The sequence below is a fragment of the Medicago truncatula genome, chromosome 3 (genome assembly GCF_003473485.1).
Source record: "Medicago truncatula cultivar Jemalong A17 chromosome 3, MtrunA17r5.0-ANR, whole genome shotgun sequence".
In the NCBI taxonomy this organism is placed as follows: Eukaryota; Viridiplantae; Streptophyta; class Magnoliopsida; order Fabales; family Fabaceae; genus Medicago; species Medicago truncatula.
The window spans coordinates 2360096-2386102 of record NC_053044.1 but is presented as its reverse complement, the minus strand read 5'-3'; the positions used below and the strand labels follow the sequence as shown (position 1 = coordinate 2386102).

General features: G+C 34.5%; 2 protein-coding genes across 2 annotated transcripts; both read left to right on the top strand.

Annotated features, from left to right (window-relative positions):
* The first annotated feature begins 3410 nt into the window (after positions 1-3410).
* Positions 3411-6862, top strand: LOC112419802 (uncharacterized). The gene is made up of 4 exons (XM_039831217.1): positions 3411-4088; positions 4174-5793; positions 5935-6768; positions 6827-6862. Exons 1-4 carry the CDS (start codon positions 3411-3413, stop codon positions 6860-6862), a joined length of 3168 nt encoding a protein of 1055 aa, XP_039687151.1.
* A 12886-nt stretch (positions 6863-19748) lies between these two features.
* Positions 19749-25277, top strand: LOC11422411 (KH domain-containing protein At5g56140). The gene is made up of 7 exons (XM_003598267.4): positions 19749-20022; positions 20746-20831; positions 23329-23474; positions 23963-24082; positions 24169-24285; positions 24536-24679; positions 24769-25277. The coding sequence occupies exons 1-7, from the start codon at positions 19904-19906 to the stop codon at positions 24916-24918; spliced, it is 882 nt and encodes a 293-aa protein (XP_003598315.1). The 5' UTR covers positions 19749-19903; the 3' UTR covers positions 24919-25277.
* Positions 25278-26007: the final 730 nt, after the last annotated feature.

Below are 26007 nucleotides of genomic sequence, written 5' to 3'. Positions count from 1 at the left end.
ATTTCGGATACCCCTCAGTTTTTGTGAAATTTACTTTTAACTGCCCTCCTCCACGGTGCCCACACCTCGGCAGATCTTACGGTCAGGTGTTCCACATCGACACATTCAATCATTTCATTGTACGACATCGGACAAAGGAATTTCCATTGAAGACGTGTCTGTTCTATAACATGCGTCAACTTTTGTCATCGACACATTCAATTATTTCATTTGTTTAATGTATTATCAGTGTAAACGTGTTGGTATCATGTTTGTTGTTTGGATCAATGTTAGTGTGTCAGCTCATAACTGTGTACTAAAAGAGCACCTTACTAGATATAAATTTCACCACCAACCATGGAGGAATTTATGAAACAGTATCACTAATATGCCTTTGATTAGTGGTAAACATGAATATATTTAAAAACTTAAAACTTAAACCACAAGAAAAGAATTATAAAAGAAAGAAAAAACAAGAATTAAAAAATATTACTATTTTTTCCAAAGGCAATATGAATATCTTAAAAAATCACACCCAAGAATGATGAAACATCACATAATAAGTTGAAATAAGAAAGACTTAGAAATCACAAAGGAGCCATCACTCCATTCAATCACCGAAGCAACCACTCCATTCAATCCCGCTACACACATCTACACAACCTCCACAGTCACAGTCACAACCATCGCAATCACAATCTCCCCAATCATCTGAAAAGATTAATACTCCATTATTCCTATTCTTCCTTTTTTTCCATCACTTGTCTTTGTTTCTTGTTGGCAAAAACAAGTTCCCATTATTTTTTTAATTTTATCGTACCTAGATTTTGAGACTTTGGCTTTGACAGCATCATTCCTATTCTTCTTTTTTCTGTCATCACTTGTCTTTCTTTCTTGTTTGGAACAAGAAGTTTCCATTACAACTTTATACGGATCGGTGGAGGAAGGTAATAATATATATGCGTGGTTGTAGTTCTTTTTCTTTTCCCCTATTGTTTGTGTTAACAATGTTGAGAATTAGAGAGAATAAGAAAAGAGGCTAACAAAAGCGATTAGGGTTTTCCTCTAAGAAAACAACAAATAGGGTTTTGTTGGAATATCAATTGCATTGCTTTTCAAAATAAGAGTTTGGATATATATAGTAAAATCTACTAAACTTATGATTTTTTATTTATTTTGAGGGATTTAATCTAAATTTATGAATTTAAAAAGCCCAACAACATGAGTCCAATAACTTATTATATATGTTTGTGAAATTATGATGAGATATTATATATATATATATATATATATATATATATATATTTTATTTTAATTTTTTTTTACAAACCAAAATGATATATATTAACAAACCACGATGCAAATCCCCTAAAATCATACTTCTAAAATCTTTTAAGAATTTAGTAATCTGAAGCACTTGAAATTCAATAAAAAATTAATGCGAAACACATTTTTTTTTAAGGGAATTAATGCAAAGCACTTGAAACTTTTTTTTTTTTTTTTTTTTTTATAAAGAAAGCAATTGAAACTTGAATATTCAGTAATCACATTGCTATATCCCACGAAATCTGTAAACACGAAAGCCACGATAAGCATAGTCAAACAGTTACAAAAGTTTCTTTTTTTTTTTTAGTTTTAAAATAAGATAATTTAGGATTTGGTGGCAATCATGTTAAGGTTAGTCTTATTCTTGGTTTTCGTGGAAAACAGCATTTATCTTCACGCAATTGCCTTAGTAAAATCTTTTGAGAACCTGATCAGAAAAAAAAATAAAAACTTTTGAGAATATTTCATAGCTCAGTTGATAAATACGCTGCAATGCATGAGCCGGGTTTTAAATCCTGAAATTTCCATTTATTTATCTTAAAGATGGATTTCTTTTTTTTTTGGTCAAATAGCCTAGTGGCTAGAGCTCGCACAATTTATTATAGAGTGTCTGGGGTTCGAACCCCAGCCCCTGCATATAATATGCAATATCCCTAACAACTGAGCTAAGCTCACGAGGATTTAAAGATGGATTTCTAGTCATTAGCTATTTAACATAAAAAAATCTTTTAAGAATCTATATCTATACTATATATAAAGAAAACTATCCCCTTTTAGTTTTTTTTGGTTGGATTTTTCTTTTCAAAAATACCCTCAATTTTCAATACAAATAACACATGTAACAAATAGATAAGAACAAATTTAAATATTAAAAAAATGTAACAAACCCGATAGGTGTGAACAAATTTAAATTATGTGTGATGGACTGTGGATCTTATTTGCGTACGGACGAAGTGACGTTGGAAAGTCTAAGATTTGATTTTGCTCGAGTTTTGATTTCTACGTCATCCCTAGAGACTATTTCTTGTGTTGACCGTCTTGTGATAGATGGTCAGTTGGTGGACATTAAGATAGTCGAGGATTGGGGAGGGAATGTTGGGGAGGATGCTTGCCTTTTTGAAGAAGAGGATGAGCGGCATTCACAGTCGGATAATGAGGAATTGTTTCGTGATCCGGAAGCAAGTAAAAATATTGATTTGGTGGTAGATGAAATGGTGAAAGAGTTAGAGGTGGAAGATTTGAAGAATGTAGCTGCGTTGAGGGATGGTGTGGATGAAGGTTCTGATCGTGCGTTTTTGGCAGATGAGGGGCCGGGAACTACATCGGTTAATGGGGAGTGTGCAACATCACATCATTCTACTGTTCCTGTGGTGGAGCGACCGGATTTAGGTGTTGAGAAGGTGGCTAGTCTTGATGGGGAAATGCTACAAAAAGTCCGCGTGGTCAATTTAGTTAATCAAGAAGGTGTGGATGTTGTAGGGGAGGACGTTCACGTTACGAAAAATGGTTTAGCGTCAGAAGTTGTTAGGCATGTTAAGGCCGTCTACGGACCTCCTTTCGAAGGTAAGAAGGTGTTATCGGGGCCGTGGAGTTCAGAATGGGTGAAGGACCATCATGGAGATGCAGGAATTATTTTCTCAGCTAAAAGAAAGTTTTTAAAAGTGGGGAAAAGAAAAGTGCTCAAAAGTCGGGAAGGAGAGGATGCGACAAAACGTAGGAAAATTGGTGGTGAATTGCGGCATACAATACACACCTTGAAAAAGGTGGCGTGGCTGTCTAGTAAAGACCGAAAAGCTGTTTTACGTACCTTGAAGAAGAGAACTTGTAAGAAAAAACAGTCTATTAACGTAGATGCCTCGCAGGGTACCTCAGTTGAAGCTTCTTCTTCTGCCTCGGTTAATCAAGAGTGGAATAATTGGGTGGTGTTACATGGGAAAGAGAAGGAGGCGGCTGAGGATGTGTGGGGAATAGGGAAGGCTGTGGGACTGCATTTTCAAGGGGATTTTCATAATATGTTTGGAGCGCTTGCAAAGAAAGGGGAAAGTAAGAGGGTGTCCAAGAGAAGTGGTGAGGGAGGGAGTGGTGCTAAGTAGGCGTTGGGAGATATGGGTGGTGGGGGGAGGGTGTTTGTAATGAGGATTGTGTCGTGGAATGTCCGGGGTTTAGGAGGGATGGAAAAGCGAAGGGAAGTTAAGGAGTTAGTGCGGGAAAAGAGGCCTTTTGTGTTGTGTATTCAAGAAACTAAGATGGAGGTTGTTGATGAGTTTTTATGTACTTCGGTTTGGGGTCCTACTAATCATGACTTTTCTTATAGCCCGTTTGTGGGGGCATCTGGTGGTTTGGTTACGATTTGGGATAAGTCGGAAGTGAAGGTTTGGTACACCGTTCGTGGTGCGCACTTTCTGATGATTCATGGAAGGTTTATTAAGACCAATGAGGACTTTTATATTGTTAATGTGTATGCACCTTGTAATAGGAGTGCTCAACAAGTGTTGTGGAATTTACTGTCAGCGAGGTTGCTTTCTTTAGGGAATAACAAGGTTTGTGTTTGTGGGGATTTCAACACTGTGCGGTCAGTCGAAGAAAGGCGTTCGGTTAGAGGTTCTCAGTTGGTGGATGATTGTGCACCTTTTAATGATTTTATTGAAGATAGAGTTTTGATTGATTTACCATTATGTGGGAGGAAGTTTACTTGGTTTAAGGGGGATGGACGCTCGATGAGTAGATTGGATAGGTTCTTGCTCTCTGAAGAATGGTGTTTGGTGTGGCCTAACTGCATTCAGGTGGCACACTTAAGAGTATTTGAAGTGTTGGCAAGATATGCCTGGCTATTATGATTTTGTTCGTGAAAAGTGGGGTTCGCTTCAGGTGTCTGGGTGGGGTGGTCATGTTCTCAAAGAAAAATTGAAACTTTTAAAGGTGGCTCTTAAAGATTGGCATGTTTCAAATACTCATAATTTACCTTCAAAGATTGGTGAGTTAAAGAACAGACAAGCGCTCTTAGACGGTAAAGGGGAGGAAGGGGAGCTGTCAGAGGACGAAATCAGTGAACTTCATGGTATTTCGACGGATATTCACTCTCTATCTCGTCTTAATACAAGTATTTGTTGGCAGCAGTCACGATTAAACTGGCTCCAGGATGGAGATGCTAATTCAAAGTTTTTTCACTCTGTTCTGGCCGCAAGGAGAAGAATGAATTCGTTGTCTTCGATTTTGGTGGATGGGGTTATGGTAGAGGGTGTTCAACCTGTTCGTCAAGCTGTGTTTACGCATTTTAAAAATCATTTTCTTAATCCAAGATTGGAGCGACCGAGTGTGGGTCACCTTCAGTTTAGGAAAATCTCTCTTTTAGAGAGGGGCGGGTTGGTCAAACCCTTTTCTGAGGATGAGATCAAGGCGGCAGTGTGGGATTGTGATAGTTTCAAGAGCCCGGGCCCTGATGGGATCAACTTGGGTTTTTTTAAGTCTTTTTGGCCTGAGATGAAAACAGAGCTTGTGCGCTTTGTGACTGAATTCCATAGGAATGGGAAATTGACGAAAGGCATAAATTCTACATTCATCGCCCTTATTCCTAAAGTGGCTAGCCCTCAATCGTTGAATGAGTTTCGCCCTATTTCTTTGGTGGGGAGCTTGTACAAAATTTTGGCGAAAATTCTAGCAAACAGGTTGAGGCAGGTTATTGGGAGTGTTGTGTCTGAAACTCAGTCTGCTTTTGTGAAGGATAGACAAATTATTGATGGTATCTTGATTGTGAATGAGGTGGTTGATGAGGCAAGGAGATCTAAGAAAGACCTTTTGTTGTTCAAAGTAGATTTTGAAAAGGCGTATGATTCGGTAGATTGGGGGTACCTTGATGAGGTGATGGGGAGTATGTCGTTCCCGACGGTGTGGCGAAAGTGGATTAGAGAATGTGTTGGTACTGCTACTGCCTCAGTTCTTGTGAATGGCAGTCCTACTGATGAGTTTTCTCTTGAACGGGGATTACGTCAGGGTGATCCTCTATCTCCTTTCTTATTTTTATTGGCAGCAGAGGGTTTGAATGTGTTGATGAAAGCGTTGGTAGACACATATCTGTTTACGGGGTATAGAGTGGGGAGAGAGAATTCAGTGGTGGTGTCTCATTTACAGTTCGCTGATGATACACTTCTTATTGGGAACAAAAGCTGGGCTAATGTGCGGGCGCTGAGGGCTGGTCTAGTTTTGTTTGAAGCTATGTCGGGTTTGAAAGTTAATTTTCATAAGAGTTCTCTGGTAGGGGTTAATATTAATGATTCGTGGTTGTCAGAAGCGGCTTCTGTGTTGGGGTGCAAAGTAGGTAAAATCCCGTTTCTCTATTTGGGGCTCTCGATTGGGGGCGATCCGCGTCATCTTTTGTTTTGGGAACCTGTGGTGGATCGTATTAAATCTAGATTGTCTGGTTGGCAAAGTCGGTTCCTATCTTTCGGTGGTCGTTTGATTCTTCTAAAGTCTGTCCTGACTGCTCTACCTGTCTATGCACTTTCCTTCTTCAAAGCTCCGACAGGTATAATCTCTTCCATTGAATCTTTGTTTAATAAATTTTTTTGGGGAGGGGGTGAGGAAAAAAGAAAAATATCTTGGGTTAGGTGGGATTCTTTGAGTATGAGGAAGGAGTATGGAGGGTTGGGGGTTAAGAGGTTGAGGGAGTTTAACATTGCTTTGTTGGGTAAATGGTGTTGGAGGTTGTTATTGGAGAGGGATGCTTTGTGGAGAAAGGTGTTAGTGGCTAGGTATGGTGTGGAGGATGGCGGTTTGGAGGATGGGGGCCGGAGTTGTTCTTCGTGGTGGAGGGAGATTGTGAGGATTAGAGATGGGATAGGTGAGGGTGGAGAGGGATGGTTTGGGTCTTGTGTTAGGAGGAGAGTGGGAGATGGGGCAGATACTGATTTTTGGCGTGATTGTTGGTGTGGTGATGTTCCTCTTTGTGTCCGGTTTAGGCGCCTTTTTGACTTGACTGTTCACAAATCAATCTCAGTTAGGAATATGTTCCTGCTGGGGGTGGATGTGGGCGGGGAGGCGTTGAGGTGGCGTAGGCGGTTGTGGGCTTGGGAGGAGGAGTTGGTAGAGGAGTGTAGGGCTTTGTTACTAACAGTTTCTTTGCAGGAATCAGTGTTAGACAGATGGCTCTGGTTACCTAATCATGATGATGGGTATTCTGTACGTGGAGTCTATGACATGCTGACATCACAGGAGCAGCCCCAGTTACACCATAATATGGACTTAATTTGGCATAAACAGGTCCCTCTCAAAGTATCTATCCTTGCTTGGCGACTACTGAGGGATCGGTTACCTACAAAACTTAATTTGGCAAATCGTGGCATTCTATCTGTGGAGGAGCGGTTATGCGTTGCTGGATGTGGGATTGTCGAAGATGTTACTCATTTGTTTTTGTCTTGTGCAACTTTTGGTGCATTATGGCCGATGGTGCGGCATTGGTTAGGAGTGGTAGGTGTCGACTCTCAATCAACTTCAGATCACTTTGTGCAATTTATTCATTATGCAGGTTGTTCGAGAGGGCGACGGTCTTTCTTCCACTTGATTTGATTGCTTTGTGTTTCGGTGTTGTGGAATGAAAGGAATGATAGGCTTTTTAGAAATAGACAAAGTACTGTGCCTCAATTGCTAGATAAAGTGAAATTAACTTCGTTGTGGTGGTTAAAGGCTAGTAATGTTGTATTTAGTTTTGGCACTCATCAGTGGTGGTCGAGCCCTCTTTTATGTCTAGGTATTGACTGATTTGTTTGTAATTTTTGCTTAGACTCTGACATTTTTGTGATTGTTGGGCACATCTTGTGCGGTAACAATTGTGGTGTCCGTTTTAATATATCTCATTTTTGCCTGTTCAAAAAAAAAAAAAAAAATATATATATATATATATATATATATATATATATATATATATATATATATATTTCTTTTATCATTTAAGAAATGTAACAACTTTTTAAATATTAAACTAGATGAATATATTTAATACTTACTTTTTTATTAAATTTTTTTTTATAATAAAGATTGTTGTTGGTGTCATTAAAAAAAGAATTTAAATTATACTTTTTTATTATATTATTGGTGTCATTAAAATAGATAATCATGGTTCGTTTGGTTTGTTATAGCTTGAAAGCAACAAACATTTATATTTTTAGTTTTCATCAAAATTTCATAAAAAAAATATCATTCATAATTTTCAAACATTAGCGTAACGTGCCCGTCTTTTCGCAGTATTTAGTAATGTAAAGCACTTTGAAACTTGAATTTGTGTCAACGATCTATAAAAGAATAAAATAAAATTGTGTCCAGCAACAAATTAACATATCATGACACCATGATATCCATAAATTCAAAAAAGAAAAAAATCTAACCCTTTTTTATACTGCAAAATAGTAAATCGCTAGCCTATTTGATAGCGTGACGAAAATTTAAGCTTGTCTATGTATGAATAAGTGACGAAAGTTTAAGCGTGTCTTTTTTTTTGGTGGCCACCTTATAATTAATATATTATATATTATTCTTATCAATTGAGCCAAACGTGTTTATATATGAATAATTTATGATTAAAAATTAATCTGTAAAAATAAATATTTGCTTAAAAAAATAAGGGTCCTGCTAACCGATGTTTCCGGGGCACTGATTAAGCATACCATAAAAGAAAACTGTTTTTGATTTTATTATCAATTAATTACACTATTTCAATGCATTAACTATATATAATTTCCTCTTGTAAAAAAAAAACTATATATAATTTCCTTTTTCATATCCTTAACCATTGCACCGGGAGCACCGGTTAGCATTTCCCAAAAAATAATTATGAATGTCTTGAACTTGGATCTCCATTTATTTCTTTTAAGGGCTAAGATTCTCACCATTGGATCACTTGATGAAAAAAAATATGAATTAACATGTTAACAAAATAATACCACTTTTTTCTTTTAAAAAAAAAAAAACACTTTTTTCTCCTTCTCAAACCTGGTCATCGCCATTCTTTTTCTTTTTTATCGAAGAGGGTGATTTAGGGTCAATTTTGACTCCAAATCATCCCTCAAATATGTTTTTTTGTCTCTTTTAATTAAATAAGTGAATTTTACATATAGTCTTTTTTTCGTTTGTTTTGTGATTTGTTCGTTTTAACACGACTGTGTTTGTTTTGGTTTTCCGTCTTTGTGCGGTGTGTTTCTTATTTTCCGTGTAGTGTGGTGTTTATTTGAATTCAAGTTAAAAGATTAACTTTGATCATGGGTAGATCCAATAAAATGATTTTAGGGTCGTCAGTGTTGCAGATTTGGAGGCATGACATAAGTATTTCAGAGATTTGAATATAGTCGAATTTGTAGGCATATGTACTCTGGCGCTGATCTATGTTATTACCATGAATATTATGAGTTTGTTCGTAGATTTTACATTTCCGTTTTCAAAGACTTTAAATTTACAATGTATTAATGTACTCTATCAATTTAAATGAATGACTATCATTTTTTTTCTTCCCAAAGGAACATATTAAAAATACTGTAGATGCTAGTATTGTTTACAATTATGTTTTACACATTTGAATGCTTCACTCATTGCATTAGTAAAAGTAAAGTTAAAATTAGTTTTTCCCAAGAGTGTTTAATCAAATCTCATATAATATTGATTAAATACAAAACAAATATTAAGAGTTTGCAAGAAGGTTTTGTCTAACATGTATAAGTAAAATGGTCTTATACTATAAACAGTGTCTTTTCTACAATTAGATCAAAAAGTCACATCATATTTCAATTAATTTAATAGTAAGAATTATTAATTTAATGATGAGAACTAGCTTGTGTGTGATGTAGATTTGTCTTACTTATACACCATAGATCGACCTTGCAAGAAATATATAGAGGTAAGGTATATGGTTCATTACATGTTTTGGTAGCATCCTTGTTTAAATTTATAACTACATTGTGGGTTTCAAATATTAATATTGTTTAGGCTTAAATAGAGTTTTTTTCATCCTTTACCTTTGACAAAAAATGTGTGTTTGATCCTTTATCTTATTTTTAATAAGTTTTGGTCTTCTATCTTTTAAAAATGTGTTGTTGTAGTTTGTGAGTCTGAAACATAACATAAGTTAACAAAAGTTGAATACGTTGACGGTGTTAACATTTTACCCATATTCTAACATATTTTGTAGTGATTCAGAGCAAAGGAATGAAAGCCCAAAACTGCCAGCACGATTCAAGTCAAAAATTTAAGCCGAGAACACCTCACTTGGCGAGTGATGGCGGTTTAAAGCCCCACGTAATTGAGTTGGAAGAAACTTATTGGTGAGAAAAGGTTCATTCACCTAGCCATCAATGCATTTGTCTGGAGAATTTTCAGTAGTTGTCTTCATTCTTTGTTTAGTTTTAGAGAGAGATACTAAGAACTAAGCGAATTAGCTCGAGTGATTAATGAACTCTATGTGAGATGAATCGTTTGGGAGAAACTGAGCTTGATTCTTAGTGGAAATAATTATTGGTCAGACTTTACTTACCTCTCGGTCAAACTTCGGGTTACTAGAGCTCCCTTCCCCTAAAAACCGGATGTTAATACAAAAAAATAATAATAATACTTGAGAGAGAGAGAGAGCACGTGTATATGTAAACAAGGTGGGAATGTTGGAGGCTTGTAGTTCAAATCGTTTTATGCAACATCTTATCATCATTTTCTTGATATTGTTAGTTATACAATTACATGTAATTAACATATGTTTGTGTGAGATTAGGTGTAGTTGGTTATGAATCTAATGTAAATACTTGATATGATTGATTATATATAAATCACATCTAATGTAAATAGTTGGTTACTAATACTTCTACTCCTGCACTTGATGCTTTTTTCGAAGTACAATCTGAAATTGATTATTTGATTTAGGGAGTGCTAAATATATACCTCTTATTTACGGGACATGAAATATATGCATTTGTAGATGTTAGTTGTGAAACATTGAACTAGATTTACAAACACACGCATTATCAAAATGCAATGTTATTCAATCAACAAACAGAGCGGGATATTGAAGTTAATGATAAAATAAATCTCCCGTTATCTACAGGATATCGAGATGTCCGAAAACAGTAGGTGAATGTGTAATTGAAATATGAAAAAAAGCCTATAATTGATCAAGAAAATACATTAGAATAACTAATGAAGATTAATCCCAACGCACTTTTACATATTATAGTTTCAAACCCCTTTCATTTTGTCACCGAAACAACCAATTGTTTATAACATTGTAACTTTAATAATCAAAATAGTTGAACGGTTCAATTACCAAATCTCTTATTAGTAGCATCTTTTGTAAGGTAAAAAAAGGTAATAATTTTTTGACAAAAAGAGGGGCAACTACTTATAAAAATCAAAAAGAAAAAGAAGGGTAAATATTGAATGATGCAAAAGGGTAGAAGTGTGTTGGTTTGGTTGAACTGGTATTAGTATTACAAAAAATAATTCGACACACTATAGCTATGACACACTATATACTTTTTAAACCAATAAAATACATTTTAGGTATATTTTAAAAAATATAAAACACTTTTTATAAAGAAAATACAAAACTATATCAAGGATATTCTATGCTTTGAAGTTTTTTATACTAGTTTCTTCTTAATTAATCTCTAAATCACAATAATCCACTTGAATTAATTTGGTGGTGTTAACTTAAAACCGTGCTCATTTTTTATTCTCTCTAATATCAATTTTGATGAACTGTTTTTTTTTTTTTTCTTTCAAATCTCTAGATCACAATTGTTGTTGTTGTCGTCATCTATTGTTAATATGAAATCTATAAAAATAAACAAGTACTCATATTTTATTTTTGTAAAATTTAAACCCTCGGGCGAATGATGTTTATACATATTTATTTGGACATAGCTTTTTTTATTTTGAAAGAATTTGGACATAGCTTTTACCACTAGTTTACTTTTTATTTTTTTAAAAATAACCGATTTAACTTTTTGTACATCATTTTAATTTTTTATAAAGATATTGTCTTCTTAGAAGATGAAACAATCATAAAAATTAAATAAACGATGAAAGCATGTTTTGGTTGACTTTTGGGAAGCAAATTCACATCTTTTACATAATAAGGTCTTAGTTTTATGTATGTTTGATGCTTCTTAACACTTGTGATGTTGTTTCCGCCCATAGTAAGTAGAAAGAAAGAGAGGAGAAATAGAAGATAATTTAATATTAGTTTTGAATAGAAAAATAAAATAATATGCAACCGTATTTTGGACAGCGGAAGCGGACACTATAGTGCAACTGCGGTTGTTGACTGTGATTGTTGATTATTCTTCACCACGATGACTATTGATTAAAGTAAAGACACTTCAACGACTGAGTAAGTGATGTCAAAAGGTGCATTGAGGAATATTTCAGAATGAGAAAGTGTATTTTTATTTTTGCAGTGGAGCGCTTTATTTATAGACTCCCCTGTGACACATGAGTGTACATTTGTTATGGTTATGCCCTTCAGGCAAAAACATTGAGCGACCATTTGATTGTTCGGAGGGCTCAAATTTTCTCTTAGTGCATTATTTTGTGCTTCGCGACCCTCTGATTGCGCATATGGTTTGTAGATGTCTTTGGGCGCTTTATTGGGCCTTGGCTTCATTAGTAAACTTTATATTCGAGAATTGGGCCTTGGTCCATTTTAGAATGAGTATTACTTTTCCCACCCTATAGGATTCTCGCGCGCCCTGTGTTTTTTTCAAAAATGCCCTTGAGGTTTCCGGATTTCATAATCCGGAATGGTGTTTTCCTTTGTTATAGGGTGAAAAATGGAGTTACGGATTTTCCTGGATTTTGTAATCCGGAAACTTCAAAAAAATAGGGCGTGTTACATGATGTTTCCGGCTTACATAATCCGGAAACCCTCCAAACACCCTTTTTTAAGGTAAAATAGTTCGGATTATATAATCCGAACTGTATCAGCATAAATCCTAAACATATTTGTAACATGTATAGCCATTTTAGGGACAATATTAATCTTCCTAACTCTTATCCTTTTGTTTTGGGTCATTGTTGCATATTCTTAGTCAAAAATCGGGTTTTTGGGCTACTTGATCGAATTGCTCTGAAACTTCCCCAAAAAATCAGAAAAAATTCAAGGACCATGACTCCCCTAGAAGGGACTTCTTACGGGACTACGCCCCTCAAAATCTAAAATTCCATTGTTTAGACCCATTTTTCATTTTTTTTTTAATTATTCATATTCTCAGAAAAATCTGAAAAAATTTGCACTAGTTTTATTTGATTTTTAGAATTTTTTGGTAGTATTTTTATATTTTTATGATTTTATTTGACAGGTTTTTAGCATTTTTTACTTAGTTTTTTTGTTGTTTATAAAAGCAAAACTCAAAACTGCTGAAATGTGAGAGATTCTGATGGCTGATTATACATAAGAATTGTCCGGATTATAAAATCCGAAATAGTAAACATGATTCCGGATTATGAAATCCGGAAACCTCAAGGGCATTTTTGGAAAAAACGCAGGGCGCGCGAGAATCCTATAGGGTGGGAAAAATAATACTCTTTTATAATAGTGGCCCCCAAAGTCATAATCTCGGTGGTCAAGGTAGGCACTTAAGGTTTGTAGTCTTCCAAAGTATGCGATCATCCTTGAGGGATGATGTAAGATTTTTACATGTCATAAAACTATTTACACGTAAGTATAATATGATCGTTTCTGCAGGGACTAGCGGAATATTCAAACCATTCAACAATCAATATTGTTCTAAGTGTATGGATTTAAAATGTGTGTTTGTGTAAACCTATAAACTATTTGGCATAAAATAAATAGAGAAGAGATGTGGCCATTTCGCTTGGGGTCAGAGACACTCAACCAAGCGTAACAACTGCAATCTCACGATCAAATAACGGATTCTAACTTTTTAAACGATATTATCACAATCACTCAACAACATCATTTGTGTCCAAATGATGTCGTGATTTCTAATGAACTATTCAAAAGTCGATTTCCCAAACTATTAAACAATCACAAAGTCGATTGGTTCATTTAATCGATGATTTCCCAATCAATTAATTGATCCAAAAGCATTAAGTTCTAGATTAAAAGTGATTATCAAATATTAACATCTGTCTAGAGTGATAACTTAATATAGATTATTATTCTATTTCTTAGATTCAAAAGTATTTGTCAATATCATTTTGAATCTCAATAAAGCATTAAATGCAAGAATAACAACAATATTGAATAAATAAGCTAGAACCATATATTAGAAGATCAAGAGTTTACATCATGGTTTGTTTGAATACCTCAAAACCCACAATGTTAGATGTAGCTACATATGTCTATACAAGCTTGGCAAAGGATGAAAGAAAGATGAAGATTTCATGCCTAGACTCATGATGTCTCAACAAATCTTGGGTTGAATCTACTCCTAACATCTTGCTTTGTGTTTCTCTATAGAAATGTCATCTCTCTAGGAAATCAAATCTCCACCAAAAGTGTGATGTGCGGTGCCCTTTTTCCCTTTTCCAAAACGTGAAATCCCCTTCTTTTCAAAAGTGTGATACCTCCTCCATTCCTTTGTTCTGCCATCATTCCTCGTTCATAAGATGTGCAAGACCTCCTTCTTTGTAACTCTCGGGTAAAAAAAAAAAGTTTCTTGGCCAAAGTCCAATTCTCCCTTAATCATTTTGCGGCTGCACCTATTTTGCTTATTCACACAACCCATGATTTAAAGGCAAGTGGCACATCAATAAAATCCATAGAAGCACAATTAAGTTTTCTTTCTTTGCTCCTATGACTACTAACTATAATAATAATAATAAAATAAATTAATTGACTCAATTAATAAATAAAACCACAATTTATTTAAAATGACTCTAAATGAAATACTAAACTAATAAAATAGACTAAAAACTTAATTAAAAAGACGCTAAAAATGTGATATGACGGACTGTCATCAAGGGACCACCTTTGCAAGGTTCTTGAGAAAAAATCGTGTTCAGGTGTAAGATGACCTTCCTTCACTGTTTAACCATCTAAGTGGGATGTTGTCGGAGGCTGGCAAAATTTAGTGTTGCCAAAGGACATGTATCTTTGTTTTGATAGGAGGCTTGGACTTAGTGCACAATGATTACGTTAGTTAGTCATGTCTCTTTGATTGTGTTTAGCATGTAATATCACTAGCCAATGGACATTTGATGAAGTGTGATATTTGAAAATGCGCTTACACATGGTGAGGAATTGGGATTGTTGGGTCACCTATTGACCTATGATCTTTTCATTTAATGAAGGAGTATATTTCTCACTTTTGATTTCCACATTTCATACATAAGTGAATTTATGTTTCTCTAAGTGAACTTTTAATTTTCTCCTTCTTTCTTGAACTCTTGAGTTTCGATGTTCTATCTTCTAAATATATTAATGTTATCCTCAATTAAGACAGGTCTCTCTTTTTTATCCTTTTTATTTTCCTCAATGCTAGAAGATAATCAGTGTCATGTAAGGGGAAAAGTGATTATGGTTATGGTATGTCTGCTTTATTGTTGAATTTTGTGAGGTTTCGTGAGTAGAGGTAGAGTAACGTGCGATTTGTGAAACTGGGTTTTAACTAAGTCCGCTTCATTTGATTTGTGTAGAAATATGAGGGTGAATAGCGAAGGGTGCATTGTATGGAACAACCAAGACATTCCTTCTAATTCTAGAAAATACCACTGGGCAGGTGAGGAGTTCATATGTATTTGATCTCTGCACTCTAATTGTGAGAGTTTTAGAAAAGTTTTGGATTATTTACATATTAGACCCCTTGATGATTGGGAGGTCGCTTGACCCGACCATGGCACCTAGCGTAACACTCCAAATTTTAATATTAATTTGTTAGTGATATTATTAAATAATACTGATATTATTATTGGATAATATTAGTATTATTGTTATTATTAGTATTAATTGCTCGATATTGTTAAATTAAATTTTTCACAGTTGTAGATGTTATGAATAATGACAAAGTAGGGGGAATAACTTGTCGGTTAAATAATTGAAGAAAACAATTTTAGGAAGAAAATAGTGTTTTTAGCAAGGGTAAGAAGGTAGAGTGCAAACAGAGGTGCATTAGTAAAACTGGATAAGAAACGGGTGTAAGTAATAGTTGTATATCATTAAGTGGTGTGAATAGAGGTCGTGTAAAAAGCAAAGATGTATAGTTGCAGCAAAGAATAATAATCATACTAGTGGTGCAGAAAGATTAAGAATGGGTGAGCAAGATTAAGCCCAAGTAGTGGCTATATATAAAGAAGAACATGGAAGAATTAGAGTTACAGAAAGCAGAAGAAAGAAATAGAGAGAAGCTGAGGAGGTTGTCACGTGGGAACCATAGAAGAGACGAGAGGAAATGAGACTAATCCTAGCTAAGGAAAACCAAGCCAAAAGCTACACTTTCGGAGAATTCGAGGTAAGAGGGAGAAACTTTCATCTTAAGGTATTCTTATATCAGGGTTGTTATAATTCTATGAATTTGGTGTTGTTATCATAGAAAGCATGATGAGTATTTGGTGATGAAATAATGATGCTTAGAGTTATTGGTGTGGTTGAAAGATTAGAGTTGTGAAACTAATGTTAGGGTAATCAATTAGAGTATTCAATCATGTGTGAAGAAGTGTATTAAGATAGATTGAGTAAAAATTGGTGTTTGAATGATAAGGTAACCTTAGGGTATTTTTTGGGATGATTTGGGTGAGTTTGGGGTCAAATTCAAACCTTGGGGGAAAATTGCAAAAAACTGTGATTCTACACATACTTGAGGGAAATGCACGGCCGTGCTTTAAAACAAACGGGTCGTGTATTTCTTGCTGCCCTTTATCCTTCTATGCGTTGTAAAAACGCACGTCGTGCACTCTGAGGCGCACAACCGTGCACTTTTCCCAATCTTAGGAAACCTTACTTTCCTTCCTTAAATGGGTTCCTAAAGTGAAGGTTAGGGTCCCAAAGTAATGTACCTAAGCGAGAGAAGTTTGTTTAGGTGTTTTAGAATTGATTTCTTAAAAACTATGGCGAGTCTAAAACATTAATTAGTTAAAGGGGCATAAGACGATTATAAGAAAAGGTATGGGCTGGTGATTTAGGATAATTAATGATGATAAAGGTAAATTCCCTAGAGTAGTAATGAGCCTAAGATAATTGTGAGATAGAGGAGTATAAGATTAAAATAAACGAAGAATAAGGTGTGGTTGTTTAAGATAATTAATGAATGCGAAGAGTACTCACACCAGTAATGTGATCCTCCGCGGCTTGTCGTATGTTCCTTCTCTAAACTAAGGGGTGGGTGCTGCAAAATGCACTCTAGGCGATACGTAGATATGCGTTCTATTAGGTAGCAAAGTTATTAAAGTAAGTTGATCATACTTGGGAGTGAGACCCCTATTTAAAGTGACATATTTTGATGATACTCTTCATGTTGTTGCTATTCTTGCTCTTACAATTTGGTCGAGTATGTTACAGATGCTACCCAATTTGTTTATAGTAACAGATTTTGAGATGGGTAGGAGTGACTATCTGATTCGAATGAGTTCCACATTACTATGAATAACCCAAAAATTATGTGATGGTTTATTGACGCCAAAAGTGGTAAAGCGTATGGGTGTTTGACTTATCTGGATGTAAGAACAAAGGGGTTCCAAAGACGATACATGAGGTATTTTCATGTGATGCACATTGGGTCTGAGACATAATATCGAATGAGGTACAACCCTGTGTTGTACCATGTTTTATGACGAGGTTGTAACCTCGAACGAACTTGAATCCTTTTCCAAATTTGAGCTATGTGTTATGTTCATGATGAGATTTCTATTTGGACGTCCCATAGGATGATTGGTTTGAGCCTTCTAAGCCCATACCAATTCACTACCAATCATATTTATGCAGTTATTCACCTTTTTATTGATCGTGTTTGCATATTAGTCATTATTATTAATTAATATACTAATCATATTTATATAGTAATTGAAGTTGCCTAGTTGGTATATTTTGTATGATCAATATTTTATTATTTATCAATTTATTATACATAAAGTATACATAACAAGTCCAAATACGAGTAATTATGCAGTATAAATTAGTGATAAGAATTATCTCTAAATAATAATCAACACATACATACAAAATATCAATTAAATATAAGCAAAAGAGAGAGATCAATAAACTTATATGCTCTTAACATTGATGTATAACTAAGCACATATACAACTCTATCAACATTCTCCACCAACAACTCATATGTAACCTGCAAAATAATAAACCGTTATATAACCTGAGGCATGATGAAGTCATTGTCCTTAAGGATTTATCCGCCTCATAAGTGCTTATCCTCCCAGGATACAACAGGTTCTTCTCTGATATGAATCATATAAGAGGTGACAGAACAACTTGAATTTGATAAACATTGAAATGATTTAACCCAAGAACTCAATGGTATTGGTGGAGAGAAATTGAATTTTGTGTACGGAGAAAAAATGAATTACCCAAGTGTGTATTTGTGTATACTATTATTTATTATATTGATCAGAATGAAGAAAAAACGTTTTGTATTAAGTGACACTAGTTGTTCCTACTAATGGGGAAGTAAGGCATGATAATACCAAAAATCAAACAGTATCATGGTCAAAGCAACACCAAATATTATTCAGAAGAATAAGGTTTGGCCTAAGTAAAACATCGCTTGGTCAAAACACTGTGACATGTAGTTTATAAATCATGAATTAAAACTCTAAAAATTACAACAAATTATATTTCTAATAGTTTCCTACAAACATGAATGCTACTATCCATGTGAGTATGAGCCAGAGTGTGAGTATTTTTTATTTTATTTTTATCAATTATGAAAGTATATAAGAAGGAATACTGATGTGTCATACCTAAACTCATTTCATCTCCATTCATAAGTTGGAGTGGGCATAGTGTTGAAACAATTAGATAACCAAAGAAAGTTACGGAAAAAGAAAGAAAAACACACTCATATATATGTCGTCTTTCTTTGCACATAAATGAATAAATGAAAAAGGTAGATGAACCATAAGGTTTTTCTCTTTAGTATTTCATATATAATTCTAATGTGACATATATCTTATTTCTTCTTTATCTTTCTTTTAATGACGTTTCTTTATTCACAAAATCAGCGCAATCAAACAAACTATGCACGTGTCTATTCATGCAGTATGCAGTGACACCCATTCCAACTTACAATACACCTTAACTTAAAAGAAAGAATTAACACAACGTAAATGAACATGCTAAACATAGCAAGGATCATCAATCACAATTCACAAAATGACATATCATATCGTTAACATGAATCCAATTATCCCTCCAACAAATGGAGTCGACCCTAATTTCTTCTATCCATATTTTTTTCTTGTGATTTTGTTCTCTCAATGCGGCGTTGTTTTCTTCGTCGTCTTGATGTGACATTGCTTGATTTTCTGTCCGAGTGTAGTATTCGGTTGGTTCAGATTGACATATCAACTTCAATCAATTACAAATTAAATCAAATAACTAGATCTTCAATGTTGCAAATCTGAAGGCATGTATGTGCAACGATCTACTGATATATTTCTCTTTGATTATGCATTTAGCTTACCTCATATTCGTTCAACTTAACTCACAACTTTGATTGCGTCAACAAAAACTCATAAGTTTGATTTTTTACTTTGATATGCATTTAACTTACGTCATAACGCAACACCCATGAATATATCTCTCTTTGTCGGTGCAATGACGTACGCTCCAAGATATATCAATCTAAAATTTAAAAAAGTTATACTAATTTAATAAAAACAATAAATGCGAATGTGTAATTATAATTCATTTCACTTAATAAATCAATTATAATTACCAACTATTTTTTCGATTGCCAATAATATCTTTTCGATCGTAGTTTAGAAAGTAATCCTTCAAAATACAATGATACATTTAAAGTACCCACATATCTTAATAAATTCTCTTCTAAACATATCGATCATAAGTTTAAAACCATTACCACATGTGTTAAGAGTTAATTTCCTATCAATCGCTCCACACTATATTGTTACTTTTCATAATTAACAACTACCCAACCATCAACAAGAATTTAAATATTAATAAGAGAAAACACAAAGATTATAGATACAAATTAAAATACTATATTGTCCCTATAAAAAAAAATTACATTGTCACTACATCACAATCAATTCACACATGCATCTAATCAAGTATTGTCTACTATATTGTTTTAAGAGTTAAAAATACATGGTTGTTTTTTGACAAGCAAAACACATGACGTGTTGTGTCTTTTTAATTGATGCGACAACATATCATTAAAAGTTTATGTAAAATTTATTTACATGGACGGTCTATATAAATTAAACTTTGATATACTGCTGGTAAAAATATTCATTCATGCATAAAAGGAATAAACCCAAGCATCCATTTTTAAGACAACAAAACCTCACTCACTCACAAATCTCTCTCTCTCTCTCTCTCTCTCTCTCTTTCTCTCTCAAACACACACATACCAACCACACACACACTCTCTCTCCCAAAGCCATCTCAGAGAGAGAGAGAGAGAGAGAGTGATCGATGATGTCTTCCTCCGGCGCCGGCAGGTACATGGCTTTCCCGCCGTCACCATCACAGTCACTTCCTCATCTCTCCGGTCTTCGTTCACCTGCTTCATCTGTCATCTCTGAACATGATCAGTATATATCTCTTTTCTCTCTTTCACCCTTTTCATATTTTTATAGGATCTATCTTACTCTAATTGTTAAGCTGAATTTTTTATGTTAAAGCTTATACCTTTGTTATTGTTATTTCTTAAATTTTTCTATGGTCAAATGGGTCATACCTTCTTCATTTCTGTTGCTTGCTATAGTTGGATTTATATTTGATTGCTTCAATTATTGATTTTTATTACATGATCTGATTTTTTTTACTGATTTTATCAGATCCATCATCATTTTGATGCAAATTATTCATTTTTATTTCATGATCTAATTTTTGGTGAATAATGCCTTGTTCATGCCATTGATGATTTTGATTTCAGAGCTTATGAAATATCACGATGGATGAGTTGAATATTACTTGATTCATGTAACTATGTCTAGATTACTGTGGATTTTTTTGTATAAATGGCTTGATCTTTGTGAAAAATAAGTTGATCTTGTTGTTGAGTTGAAGTTTTTTTTTTTGGGTTGAGAAATGAGAATTTGTAGATGAATTGGCTTTATTGCTAATTCATTATATGTAAAAGCACTTCCCTTTTCTTTGCTGTAATTGCAGTTCATGATCGAGTTTATTTATAGAAAAAAAATCAATTTTTGTGGATTATTGAGAGTTAATTACGTGTACGTTTGATATTTGCGAATAACGGATGGCTGCGATGTGCTATTCTCATTGCATGGTTTTTTCCTTTTGTTTTGCAGATATCTAAGTGAGTTATTGGGAGAGCGTCAGAAGATTAGTCCCTTCATGGCCGTGCTTCCTCACTGCTATCGATTGCTAAACCAAGGTTAGATTCACTGTCAAAGTAGTGGTGAAATTAGCGTTACTGGTATAACCCCCTCCCCTGTGTTTTTCTTGTTTGTATGCTAATCTAATACTGTTCATTGTTTTTAGATGCTCTTATTTTTTGTATGATTAAATTATTTTTGTTTGATTCAAGGAAGTTTATGGGATTCAACTCCTCTGCTCTATAAGCAAATTGAAACTACTTTTATCAATAAATTTGTTCAAGATTTTGTATTTCAAATGTTAAAGGATTTTATTTTATTTAATTATGTAGTTCCATCAACTGTATAATTAAATTCAAAACTAAATAAATAATAACAATGTATGGTTTGTTCGTTTATCGACCAAGATATTATGGCTTGTGAGCATTGGTTTATTTGTTTTGTGAATTGATTTATCTGTTTCATGCTTGAGTAAGTCGAACTGAATTTTTGAGATCAAGGTAATAAAAAATCGAGATCCTATTTAGGATCGGGCGAGAAGTGAAAGATTGTTAATGGTGTGATCACAACGCCGCAGATCATACAGCCCTACTAAAAATATAGAAGTCTATTTTAGTAAAAAACTTAATGATGTAATCAACGTTATCTGGGTGCTAACTGAAAAAATAAAAAGAAAAAAAGTAAAGTAGATTAAAATCTACTCCTCCCGTAAATGAACTACCCCCATTTTATCCGCAAGAAGTAAATGTCCTACCTTTGGCGGAGGCGAAACCATGCTAACCAGAGTTCCCTGTTTGCCAAGAAATAAGCGATCTGATTACCTTCTCAAAATGTATGGTGAAGCCCGAGTCTCCATAATAATTAATACATATAAGTATATCACTTAATTTCTAGTAAAAGTTAAGATATTTATTCTATAATTAATAATCTTTTATTCATAACGTATTGTTCTATTATTATTATTATTATTATTATTATTATTATTGTTATTATTATTATCATGATAATATTATATCGATGTGTATTTTATATGTAATAGTAATTATGAAATAAGAACACAAAAGGAAAAAAGAGAAAAACCAAAGACGGAGAAGTGAGATTAGGTTTCTAACAGAACCCGAAACAATTCATCTTCTGACATTAAAAAAGAAAAACACTTGGAATCTTTAGTTTCATTGGACAAAGAAACTAGAGAATGGGAACAGAGGTTTAGCGGCAATGTCACCTTGAGGGCTGCGGATTACTGCTAGATGGAGGCATGTCGGAGCTCTGAAGGGCTCCTGTGAGTTTGTAACTGAATCAATAAGAGATGACAAACGAACTGACAGATCGCACCTGGATGAGGGCGGAACAACAGGATGAAGTGTGGATGAGTACAGTAGTAGCAAGAATCGTGTTCAATTTGATGCGAAAACTGCTTATTTATACGCCTTTAAGAAAATCCGTTACAAACCTATTATCTTAATTCCTGATCATACCCCATTTAAGGCTTAATATAATTTAATCACGGTCAATCAGTGTTATCGATTGTGGCTGGCCGAAAGCCCAAAATCCTCCATAAAACACCAGGGCACTGCCATCCTTCACAAATTGGCCATGACAGCTGTCTCAAAATCTGCCACCGCAGTCCACCATGGCCATGACAACACTTTGGTTAATCAAGTTATGAAAGTCACATGACTTTTTGATCGACCGAGTAAGATTGAGCGGCAGGTGGTTTAGAATATTATACATATTACTCTCCTAATCATAGTTAAAAGTCAGGCATTATTATCCATGCACACATTAAATTAGAAGGATTTTAATTTTTTAAGCATCCAATACTTAATCCTTTATCCTCTTCCCTTTCCTTCCCGATCATTTTCTTCATTTCCTCCTCCCCCTCTCCCTCAACTTGCAAACTTACACTGATTGGATCAGATGGGTATGATATGTTCTATAAATTGAACACAAGTCTTTATTTTTCCTTTTTAATTGAGTGATGTGTTTCTTTTGTTAATATTTTATATGTTAAGAAAATGAAAAAAATTAGATGCCATCTTTTGCTTCTTTGAACAGTAGAGATTCTATGTGAAAACCATTTACTATATTATAATTGTTTTTCTTCCTTCTGAAAAAGTAATGGAATGATAATTTTCCTGCCGGCTTCCGGTTTATGTGATTGCTGCTTTTTGTTATTGTAATGGTGTGGTGTTATTGTTCGAGCTATTTGAACTGTTTGTGTAAAAGCAAGTCCTTAAATGTCATTAAGTTTTTTAAAGATGTTTAAAACTAAATTTTGGGTAATTGTAATACACTGTTTCAATGGTTCACTGATCTGATTTCTTGGAAGTGTCTTTTATTTTTATGTATAATGTCTATTCTATTGATATATTTAAATATTAACATGACACTTGACTGTATGTATTTTTTCTTGCTGCCTCGAGTACTACCATAAAAAGCTTTAACTTATAGAGATAGCAATAATTCTTTACTGACTCAGCAAACATCCAAGCTGTCTATCGGTTTTGTAGTGACTGCTAACTTGTTAAGAAAATGCTGACATTTTTGGAGCAGAAATTTTGCGTGTTACGACAATCTTGGGGAATGCATCAGTTTTAGGTCAAAGTGGGCTTGAACATGGTAGCCCCCTGGCTGCAGGAGGAATGTTTTCGAAGGGAGGTCTTGATCCAAATGGATGGGTATCACGATTTCAATCAGAAGTACGGATACTAACCATTAACATAACTTCATTTCCATCTAATTCTGTACTTTAGAAATTATTCTGACATAATTTTACATCTTATACTAACTCATGAAATTCATTCGACTGGTTGTAGTTCTATATTTTTGTACAGGTAATGCAAAGCTAAGTTATTAGCTAAGTTTCCGAAATGAGTTAACTATCTTATACCATCATGGTTCAAAATCATCTGTAGTGCAGATGTCGACCCATCATTTACTGACATCCTGATCCTTTCATTGACATAGTTAGGATATAACTTGCATTTTTTATGTTATGGCTGTTGATAGTTAGTTATTCTTCGCATTTTTTTTATTTATAATAATGAGTAGTTTTCTGAATTTTGATCAGCTAGTGCAAACCTTTTTGGTGGCCTCTGATACAGTAGTAAATTCATGTTCATCTGCATGCCGGTAAATAGACAATCATATCTGTTTATGTAATTGACATTAGAATGAAAACATGCAGATGCCAAGTCTGATACAGTCCTCACCAACACCAAGCTGGCTGAGTCCACAAGGTAGCTCGTCTGGTCTTCTTGTCAAAAAGACAATCAGAGTGGATATACCCGTGGATTCATTTCCTAATGTATGGAGGATCACATCTCTTCCCTAATGAACACTAGATTTTTTTTTTTCCGACATAAGAATCTAATAGATATTTGTTGATTGCAGTTTAACTTTGTTGGTCGCCTCCTAGGCCCGAGAGGAAACTCTCTAAAGCGTGTAGAAGCAAACACCGAGTGCCGTGTCTTGATCAGGGGTCGCGGTAGCATTAAAGATACAGCCAGGGTAAAAATAAACATATTATTTTTAGTTTTGTTATTTGTACCGAGATAAAATTACTTTACTGTGAACATGAGAAGATATTGTTAATGTGTTTCTTGTATAATATCAAACTAATGTGTTCTCTCCATCATCTGATGAATATTTTCCATTTATTTCACCTAGAGATCTATCACTTATAATTATTCTAAATGTATATAGATTTCATTTGGATAGTAAGACAGTTATAGTAAACGAATTTTGATCATATTTGTAGGAGGAAATGATGAGAGGGAAGCCTGGCTATGAGCATTTGAATGAACCTCTCCATATTCTGGTTGAGGCAGAATTACCAGCTGAAATAATAGATGCTCGCCTGATGCAGGCGCGTGAAATACTCGAAGATTTGCTCAGGCCTGTGGTATGTTTTTGTGAATTCAGTATGAGATTGGACAGCTTGATAGGGAAACTGTTTGATCTAATTGTTTGAATTATTGTCTTATCTTTCAGGAAGAATCCCATGATTTCTACAAGAAGCAGCAGCTTCGTGAACTTGCAATGATCAATGGCACTCTTCGCGAGGAGGGTTCCCCCATGTCTGGTTCTGTTTCGCCCTTCCACAACAGCCTTGGTATGAAAAGGGCCAAAACAAGGGGCTAAATTCCCTTTAAGGGGCGAGTGAGAGGATTTTGGAGATTGTGTTAATTTTCTACAAAAGCATTTACCATTGTCACAGGTGATGCTGTCAACAAATGCCCTAAACTGCGATCGAGGCACTGGCACCATAGGGTCAGTTTTATGTGCAGTGTGTTTACATTCAGGTTTAAAGATGGTAGCACATAGTACAGTATAATGGTCCGCTTGAGTTTGGTGAATTTGTTTTTTTTTTTGTTGGTTAGGCTGTTTGGTTACATGTTTCTGTCTATATTATTATGATTTTATCATTATATATTTCAGTTTGCATTTGACAGTTTTGATATGGTTTTGCAATATAATGTATGGTTTGTACCCGCATTGTATATATTGTCTTCTGCATTGCATGTATGGGTGACATTTTGCATTAGCAAATGTAGATTATTGATTTGTTATTTTATTTATTTACATACAATCAGTTTTTTATGCATTTCTCAGTACCTTGTTTCATAGTTTTGAGGATCTTATGGAGTGTCCCTGATAGGAACCTAGAAGCCCCGATACTAAAATTATTCTAGAAGGATTGCGGAGTTAGGTCTGGTAAGCAATCAGTTAGAAAAAATGACTAAAAGTATATAGTTTTTTTTTAGCTGAATTGTTTGCATGAATTGGAACCTAGGGTGGAATCACTTGAGCACTTCCAACATGACTTTTATGAAGAATATTGTTGTAGTGTGCCTTCAAGGAAACTCAAAGTTAGCTATTCCTTGAATTTGTGAAGTTAAGTTTAGTAACATGAGGATGTAGGTGTGTAGGTGGGTGGGGGCGGCAAGAACTATCAGTTGACTTCTATGGTGTTTTCTCTATTCCAAAAGGGTTATCAGACACAATAGACGAGTAGATCGCATTCCTCTCAAATTTGGCGACGATCCTATAAATACGAGACCCTACCATTACCCTCATATCCAAAATAGTGGAATTGAGAAGTAGCAGAATTGTTGAGTCAGAAATTTTTAACCAAGTTACAACCCTTTTTCTAGTCCAGATATCTTGGTTAAGTAAAAGGATGGCAAGTGTATAATCCTTGACCAACACCCAATTCCAAATGTTCGGTGA

What these genes read in the sequence shown, in the direction of transcription:
- LOC11422411 (XM_003598267.4), top strand. Translation starts at nt 19,904, where the DNA reads ATGATGTCTTCCTCCGGCGCCGGCAGGTACATGGCTTTCCCGCCGTCA. An exon ending in CTATCGATTGCTAAACCAAG is followed by an intron (nt 20,832 to 23,328) that starts GTTAGATTCACT and finishes TTTTTGGAGCAG; the next exon opens with AAATTTTGCGTGTTACGACA. An exon ending in TATCACGATTTCAATCAGAA is followed by an intron (nt 23,475 to 23,962) that starts GTACGGATACTA and finishes GAAAACATGCAG; the next exon opens with ATGCCAAGTCTGATACAGTC.
- LOC112419802 (XM_039831217.1), top strand. Translation starts at nt 3,411, where the DNA reads ATGGGTGGTGGGGGGAGGGTGTTTGTAATGAGGATTGTGTCGTGGAAT. An exon ending in TGTGGCCTAACTGCATTCAG is followed by an intron (nt 4,089 to 4,173) that starts GTGGCACACTTA and finishes GGTTCGCTTCAG; the next exon opens with GTGTCTGGGTGGGGTGGTCA. An exon ending in CTGTCCTGACTGCTCTACCT is followed by an intron (nt 5,794 to 5,934) that starts GTCTATGCACTT and finishes AGTATGAGGAAG; the next exon opens with GAGTATGGAGGGTTGGGGGT.